Genomic DNA, 8,717 nt, shown 5'->3' on the forward strand with positions numbered 1-8,717 from the left:
CAAGCTATCTCGTGCTACTGCAACAAAATTACCCAGCTGTAAAAGCAAAAATACACTTGAGTGAGCAAAACTTTGTTTAAAAACCATTATAACTAGCTATCTCACAATGTTTACATATGAATAAAAGCCTACATTAAAATCTGTCATATAAATTGGTCTCTTCATTAGAAATTAGCCTACTGATTGCCACCATTGATAGACACATTTATTTTATAATATTAAAAATATCTGTATGACATTATATTCTGCAGTTCTTCCCTGCTGTACCAAATATCTATACTTTTCAAATTATCATATCGAAGTTAACATACCCTCCAACCATTATTAGTTGCTATGAGTGAGAGACAGAGAGGAGGAGCACAAAAATAAAACCACGCCCTCAATTCAATATTCCGTTTCAGCTGCAAATACGTCACTACACTGAAATAAAGCCGGCAGCAACTTCTGGTTCACGCGGACTTTAAGTTCTATGCTTTTCTTGTGATAGTTCACATATGAATAAAGTTGTCAAACCAAAACCTATTTTATACTTTTATATCCATCCTGTAGCAGACACTACGGAAAAGACGCTGATTTACCGTTATCAGTAATCTCAGCTACTCGCGAGACTCGTTGTCAGGACAATGACTGTTGGCACGAAGGAAGATCTCGTCACATGCAGGCTATTAATCTATGTGGGTGAAATATTCCATAGGCAAATATTTTTGTACAAATATTTTTATAGGGAGTCTACATTAAAAAAAAAAAAGCCTACTTTAAATAAATGAGACAGACTTAGACGTTTTTGCATCTGAAATCTTCACATGCAATCTGTACTTCATTATACTGCAAATCTACAGTTGTACTTCACTGTACTACAGTTTTACTGCTGTTGAACTTGAATGAACTGCAGTTATATACTTCATTATACTTCAAATCTCCAGTTATACTACTTTGTACTGCAGTTATTTTTTGTAAGGGACATGCTAATGTTATCAGACAAACATACAGCAATAGCTACAATAAAGGAGAGGAGTGCAGCTGGAGAGAGAGAGATGAGGAGCCGCCAGACTGGTGAGAAACACGCTAATGCTAATTATAACAAGCACGCTAATAGACAAAGAAAAACAGCTACTACAGAAGAGAGGGGTGCAACTGGAGAGAGATGAGGAGATGAACAGCTTGTGGGAAACAACCTTCTCACACAACAACAGACATGTTAATGCTAATGCTAACAGACAAAGAGTAACAGTTACTATAAAGGAGAGGAGTGAAGCTGGAGAGAGAGATTAGGAGCTGCCAGACTGGTAAGAGAAACACTAACCTCCTCACACGACAACAGACATGTTAATGCTAATGCTAACAAACATGCTAAAAGACAAAGAGTAACAGCTACTACAGAGGAGTGAAGTTGGAGAGAGAGATTAGGAGTTAGACTGGTGAGAGAAACACTAACCTCCTCACACAACAACAGGCAAATGCTAATGCTAACATACAGTAACAGCTATTATAGAGGAAGACAATGTTATTTTACAAGAGATTCCCACTGAAACATTTCCTTGGATCAGTCTACTTGGAGTTTGCATCCTTATACCAATCACGTATCTTAATCCATTTGCCAAATTAAGTTAATGTCAATGGACACTTAAGTTAAACTATTTTGCATCATGCCTCAATAATTCTGGAAAATCAGTTTTATCTGGAGCAATAGAGGTAATTCAGTTCTGAAAAATACTAAAGTAATCTATAGTAAATACTATAGTGTTTTTGAACCATACTATAGTAAAGTAATTTAATTAATTTGTTGTGGTAATATAACAAATATAGTAATATAAACAATTTACTTGACCCAATACTGTACATCTTATACGACTATAGGGTATATTAAACTACAATACACTACAGTTTTCTGTAGTAAAAACTGAAGTATACTACAGTATTTATTACACTTTATCAGTTCACTATAGTTAATACCTACAGTATGCAGTAGCATTCATTAACAAAGTGTTGTAAATACTATAATATATACAGTATACTACAATTTACTATAGTTTATACATGGGAATAAATATATAATGAGAAAAAATTACTCTGTATACATTTGTAATATCTTTTAATATCAAAATTGCTCATGTAATATTTTTTAGGGTCTGAACCGCGGTTCGTTTGTGTCATCAAACGAGCAGCTGTTTACACCGTTGCTTAGTAATGACAGCAGAGGAGAAGGCGGCAAAATGCATAGTGCTGCTCTCCTCACTTTTATATTTTTGATTTTCAACCACTGGTGTTGTTTCCAAAGCTTTGTAACATAAGTCAAGTCACCTTTATTTATATAGCGCTTTTAACAATACAGATTGTGTCAAAGCAACTGAACAGCATTCATTAGGAAAATAGTGTGTCAATAATGCAAAATCACAATAGTAAACATTAATTTTTCAGCTAAAGACAGTTCATCATTAAATTCAGTGATGTCATCATCCAGCTCAGTTCAGTTTAAATAGTATCTGTGCAATCAAGTGCAATCAAGTCAACGATATCGCTGGAAATGAAGTGTCCCCATAAGGCACTTGCGCCTATCTGCCGCGAATATACTGCAAATGCTCTAAAGAATGCTGAAGGTGAGAAGGAATTAGATATACAGCTCTCTGCTTGAAGCGAGTCAGCCACACTCATCAGTAAATGAGAGAGTGAAACGCACACGCAAGCACACATTTTTATCAAATAACACGCCATTAATAATGACTCACTTCAGCGATTTGGTATGTTTGCGTTTATTTCAGCAGCAAACCGTACCAGAGTTCACTTAAACTGTACCCCAGACCACCCTTTTTAAGCGGACTCGGATACGGTTTGCGGGTGTGCACCCAACTTCAGAAGACAGCGTTCACATCATCCAGATATACTGAACTCTGACATCAATCAAACCCGGGTGCGCACCAAAAATGCTAGTGTAAAAGCCCTCTTACATACTACACCTTTAATCATTCAATTTAATTTCACAATTGTTGGAATATCTTCCACAAATCATGCATAAGTAATGTAACTATAAAGGCTGTTAGAAAATTCACATAGAGATGTCATTTTTTAGAAAACCTATCTAAAGGTTTATGCCATGTATATGTTTATAGTCTTTAATGACATATTTTTTTGCATTCTCAGATTTGAAACATGCTGCTGATCAAAGTTAGATATCAGGACTCCAGGAAATTTATCAGACTTCAGGATGGATTCACTTTTGCAGACTTTGTTAATGAAGGTGTTTTTTTTACTTCATTTGTTTGTTTGTTGTTTCTATTTCATACATAAAATGCTGTCTATTTTTAGTCCACAGTAGGTTTGGCCTACCACCTGAGACAAATCTACACATTTATGACGACACTGAAACTGAGATAGACGAGGACATTTTACAAGATGTGCTCAATGCGAGACCTGATACGTCGCTCATTATTGTTAGAAGAGAGAATGAAGGTCGAGTATGGCATTGGATTCCTGTTGTGTAACAAATAAATTGTTATTTATGTTGTAATAGGTTCTTGTGTTTCAGAAATGTTATCAGATGCAACAAGCAACTCTTGGACTGACATTTTGTCACTTAGTCATTCATCATATGAACTTGACCAAATGCCAGAACGACCTTACAAGAAATCTAAGAGACATGATGCAGCAGCTGAGGCAAAAGAGGTTACTTGTTCATTTAAATATAGTACATGTTTTATTTTTTTAAATACATTAAGTTAGTAAAATTTTGATGTATCATGTTTTTTTTTGAAGATGGTTCGTAGTGCCCTAAAGCAGACAAGTGGAGGAGATGCTGTCCTTGCTGAATACAGTTCCAAAAATACACTTTCAAGTGAAATGAGACGAGTCCTAGTCAACATTTTAGTTGGACATATGGTGGAAATGCATGGGTAAAACTGCTTTTTATTTGCTCTTAAATACTCATAGGCATGACAGCGTAATACAAAAGCTACAAAGTGAAGCTGGCATCACAATAGAGTTAGCTTCTGATAGGATGAAGCAAGCCACTCCCAGGCACACAGAAAATATGGCAAAGGGAAGAGGAGTTATAGTCGTACCCAAAGATGTTCCCTTTCGAGGGAACTCGTGTTGAGTTGTATGACAACACTTTGTGGAACTAAATACCCACTATGCCATAATGACAAAATATCCCACATAATGTTCTATGTGTTCTAATGTGAAGCTGCTTGGGCACAACTCGGGACATGAGCACCTGAGACCTCGTAACTAGGATGTCCAGGCTAAAAAAATCTTATAGAAGTATGCGGGAAGGACCCACCTGCCACATCATAAATGTCTTAGAGGGATGCCCCTGAAAATAAAGCCTTAGATGATTTCATACCCTGTGTGGAATGCGCTCTGTCTTGAAGAGGCAAAGGCAGGTCGTGTTCCTCATAAGCCATAGAAATTGCCTCTACAATCCACTAATAGATTAGCTGGCCAGCCCTTCTTAGGGGACCCAAAACATATCTGCAACTCTTCAGTCTTTCTAGTAGAGGTCATCTGAACATTAACTTCAAGGGCCCTCACAAAATATATAATGTGTAGCATCTCTTGTTCCACCAACCCATGAGGAGGAGGATGAAAGGCATGAAGGACCCTGGACCGGGTCACATTAGTGGGTACTTTAGATACTTAACCCAGTCTCGGGTGAAGAATAACTTTCACCCTTCAACTCCAAGCAGGAGCAGGCAACTGACTTTTTGATCTTTATAAAAGTGATTGTCAACAAGAGTGTAATCTTAAAAGTGATGCACTTAGCATATGCAGCATCCACGGGCTTGAAGGGTGCCAGGGACAGGGACAAAGAACCACCACTTACCACCTGCCTTCCACACACCACTTGGTGTGTGGAAGGCAGGCCGCCATGTACACCTTAAGTGTGGATGGGGAAAACTGGCAGGAAAACTGTTTTGAAGGAACTCCAGCACTAAATCCACTGGGCAGTTACCTGTGTCCTAACTTATGCTCTCTGTACCATAAAGTGAATACTCTCCAGTTTAGAGCATAACAGTTCCTTGTGGAAGGAGCTCTAGAATTGAGAATGGTCTCTACAACATCAGCTGAGAGACCCTCACTTAGGAACTTATTCCCCTCAGGGACCAGACCCACAGCTTCCACCTCTCTGGCCGGGGGTGAAATATTGTGCCCCCAGCATGTGTGTGAATGTTACTGTAACTGTGTATATTCCTGGTGCTGTTTGTATACCTGCTGTCATGTTTGTACACATGAATTTTGTGTTTTTGCTTATATATAGTCTATGTCTGTGCTTTTTAAGGAGAATTCCCACAAAGAACCAGAAAGAGACGTATGCTCTAGGTGTTGTGACTCTTTTCCCATCACTAAAGGATCCGTTTTCAAAAAAAGGCTATGTGAGTATCCTTAACTTGTGTATTGTATATTGTAGCTGTCTAGATTGTCCCTTTGAATAATGAACCTTATAATGTTCTTTTAAATGCCATAGGAACATTTTTATGACACAGACAGTGGGACTGGATACATTGCATGGCGACTGAAGACTGTTCAGAGGAACGCCAAGAAGCGAAATAAACCTAGCATCTTCAAAAGAACTGAGACTGGCTTGAGTGGACCTTCTTGGAACAGATGTTCCAGCTTTGAGCAGCAGGATGAGGACACTTTAAGAGAGGCAATTGCCTTTCTTACTCATTCCACAGATGAAGCACAGATCTTACTCAAAATGAGGGAGACTTTTCACTATAGGCATAGGCTTGTTCATGACCCAAACAAGACGACAGACATTCTGAAGACCTTTCCTACATTTCTAAACACTAAGGGACTTGTAAGTTTGGAGATTCAAACAGCTTATTCAAAGAGTAATGGGCAATATTAAGAATTCTTATTTATGCTTTTTTTAATTACAGGTGAATCAAGACTTCTCACTACTCTTCAGTCCCGAAACATCATCCAAGTTGCTTGAAATGTGGGATACCACTTTTAAGGCAAAAATCATTGAAGAAGCCATAGGCTTGACTTCAACTGCTGTTGTGTGCTCACTTCTACTGTCAGCAAATAACCAGAGAGATAGTGAACATTGTTCTGGTAAGATGTTATTTTCTCAACTTCATTTATTTGTGTAATCCTTTAAATTGGTAGCCTCAAAGCATAAGTGATGCCTTCACAAAAACATAAGTCCTTGTCAATTATATCTGAATTTTAGACTGGGACAGTGACATGGCAACATTGCTTTTGCTGCTCCATCTACTTCCACCATCACCTGGAAAGAAGGTCTCAAAAATCAGTGCATCAGATGCCATAAACAGGCTTGTGGTGTATCAGAAGGTAATGAGACTAGGAATGTGACTGCTTTAAATCTTCCTGAATTCACTGTTCCTATGTTTTTCTTTTTCATTATTATGTGACTGCATCTTGTAGAATGTTTTTCATCTGTCTCTTTGTAGTCTCGTACCAGCCTTGAACAACATCTTCAGCAACGAGAAGGAAGACAGCCATACCTCCTTGCTGTTGGCAGGAACCGCAACCAGATTGAGCACTTTTACATAGCTCTGAATAAGAATCTCGTCCCCTGTCAGTCGGATACATCCCTCGGTGCATTCGATGAACTATTTAAAGCACATTTTGTTTTTAATTTAGCGTATGATGAGGCACTCCTTCATTTTTACACTTTCATTCAGACAACAATCTACATGGTTGATGTAGGGAAAACCAAGGAGTCACCAAGAGTTAAGGAGCTGAGAGCAAAATTACTGAATTAGACATATATGTTTTAAATGCAAATAATCTTTTGTAACTCAGTAACAACAGTTTGGGTCTGAATTATATTCAAACTCTCTGTCTTGTTAAGAATACCCCATTATTTTTTGGTGATGTGGTGCCCCAAGACAATAGAAACTGGAATTTTTTTGCGAATAATCAACTTTGTCTTTTCTCCAGGGGTTTCTGATGGCATGACTGTATCTCTTAAACATCTAATCAAAGATCACCATCAGCTTTTTAAAATGTTGTACACCAATCAACATGCAATACCTTAACACCATTTCATGGTCCAAAAAACAAACTTTTCAAAAATTCTCCAACTTTAAGAATTGAAGTTGGAGAATTTTACCAAGTTTCTAGCCAGGAAACATACAATGTCCACTGCGTATCAGTGGGACTCATTAACATTTCACCACAAAGAGTATGGGCCAATGTTTTTAATTTTGAATACCAAGATGGTGGTAAAGAATTGTTGTGATCACTTACAATTCCTGTGTATACAAATATATGTTCCACTAATTAGGTTAGAATTGTTTCCATTGAATACAAAGTTGAGCTAATTGTTGTAATGAGTAAAATAATGAAATTCCTGTATTGTCAACAGTGGTGGAAAGAGTACTGAAAAAATATACTCAAGTAAAAGTACCATTACCTTCCAAAAAATGTAGTGTGAATAGAGTAAAAATACTTGTCCAAAAAACTACTTGAGTAAGACTAAAAGAGTAGCCTATTTAAAAGTACTCATGAGTATTGAGTAGTGAGTACTGAGATGTGGATTCTACCCCCTCATAATAAACGCTGTAAACCGCAATAGATACATTTTAAAAACGTTTTACATTCTGTAATTCACATTATCTTATTTGTCATAAAGAATGAAGAATATCAGTTTTAATGTTGACTGCCAACTCTTTAAAATACATCAAGGGTTAGGTTTTGAAAAATTACAACAGCTCCCCCCGACCTAGCACCCGTCTAGGAAGGTTTGGAGTAGGGAGACTGAGGATGCGTGCACGGGCCTACGCCTGATAGACTATACCAGGAAAGCCTTGATCCATCTCCTTTCCAGGAGAATAGCCTATTTGGGCGTTGGGCTGAGAATGTGGAGGACCAGGAAGTGGGGAGATTGAGAAAAGGATATTCCTGTTGGTTTTGTTTTGTTCCCTTCTAAGAGATTAGCCTAACTGGGCGTTGGATATTCGGTTTGGGAAGGCTAGGTTTCAGGTCCATAAGTCTACGGGCGGTAGGTTTTGGGTAAGTGTTGGTTCAGTGCTAGATTTCGATCTTTTTAGCGACGAGGTCCTTGTTGTTTATTTGATCTATCAATGTTGATTTTGGTAGGCAGACGTTGCCATGTTAGATCTGAAAATCAACTGGATCTGGGAACGCAAAGTTTTTGGCTGAATTTGCTCCGGACCAGCGAATCAAACTGCAACTCGAAAGTCACTGCCCGATAATCCTGATCCAGCATCACGTTCCGTCAGCGAGTGCTGCTCGAGGTTGAGGAAGATTTGAGGTCCGATGGTTTGCATGTAACACTATATTCTTATTGGCTTTTTTATATAGCGATTAGCCTGTCTGGAGGTCCGATGGTTTGCATGTAAATCTATATTTTTATTGTTTTTTTTTTTTTTTAGATTAGCCTGTCTGGGCATTGGTCACTAGGTTTGGGAAGGCTAGGTTTCAAGTCCATAGTTCTACGAATGGTAGGTTTTGGGTAAGTGTTAGTTCGGGGCTAGATTTAGATCTTTTTAGTGACAAGGTCCTTGTCGTTTGTTTGATCTATCGATATTGATTTTGGTAGGCAGACTTTGCCATTGTTGCCATTGATGTCATTGTTGACTTTGTTATTGACTTTGCCACAGTCCCCTGGACATTCGAATTTTAGTAAGATTTGGAGCACTAGGTTTAGTTTCCATATGGGTATAATGGTTGGGTTTAGTGCGATTGTTGGTTTGATGTTAGATCCGAAAATCAACTGGATCTGG

At 38.1% G+C, this 8,717-nt stretch overlaps 1 protein-coding gene across 2 annotated transcripts; it reads left to right on the plus strand.

Moving 5' to 3' along the window:
* The first annotated feature begins 930 nt into the window (after nt 1–930).
* On the plus strand, nt 931–7,330 carry LOC107563124 (uncharacterized). Of its 2 annotated transcripts, none has more exons than XM_016247915.1 (10): nt 931–1,418; nt 3,139–3,235; nt 3,304–3,447; nt 3,524–3,660; nt 3,751–3,887; nt 5,276–5,369; nt 5,462–5,797; nt 5,880–6,057; nt 6,176–6,297; nt 6,417–7,330. In XM_016247915.1, the coding sequence occupies exons 2-10, from the start codon at nt 3,148–3,150 to the stop codon at nt 6,729–6,731; spliced, it is 1,551 nt and encodes a 516-aa protein (XP_016103401.1). In that variant the 5' UTR covers nt 931–1,418; nt 3,139–3,147; the 3' UTR covers nt 6,732–7,330. The 2 variants fall into 2 exon arrangements, with proteins under 2 accessions (XP_016103401.1, XP_016103400.1); XM_016247914.1 differs by having other exon boundaries at nt 931–1,286.
* The last annotated feature ends 1,387 nt before the right edge of the window (nt 7,331–8,717 follow it).

Source organism: Sinocyclocheilus grahami, unplaced genomic scaffold, assembly GCF_001515645.1.
Source record: "Sinocyclocheilus grahami isolate Dianchi unplaced genomic scaffold, SAMN03320097.WGS_v1.1 scaffold857.1, whole genome shotgun sequence".
Taxonomy (NCBI): Eukaryota; Metazoa; Chordata; class Actinopteri; order Cypriniformes; family Cyprinidae; genus Sinocyclocheilus; species Sinocyclocheilus grahami.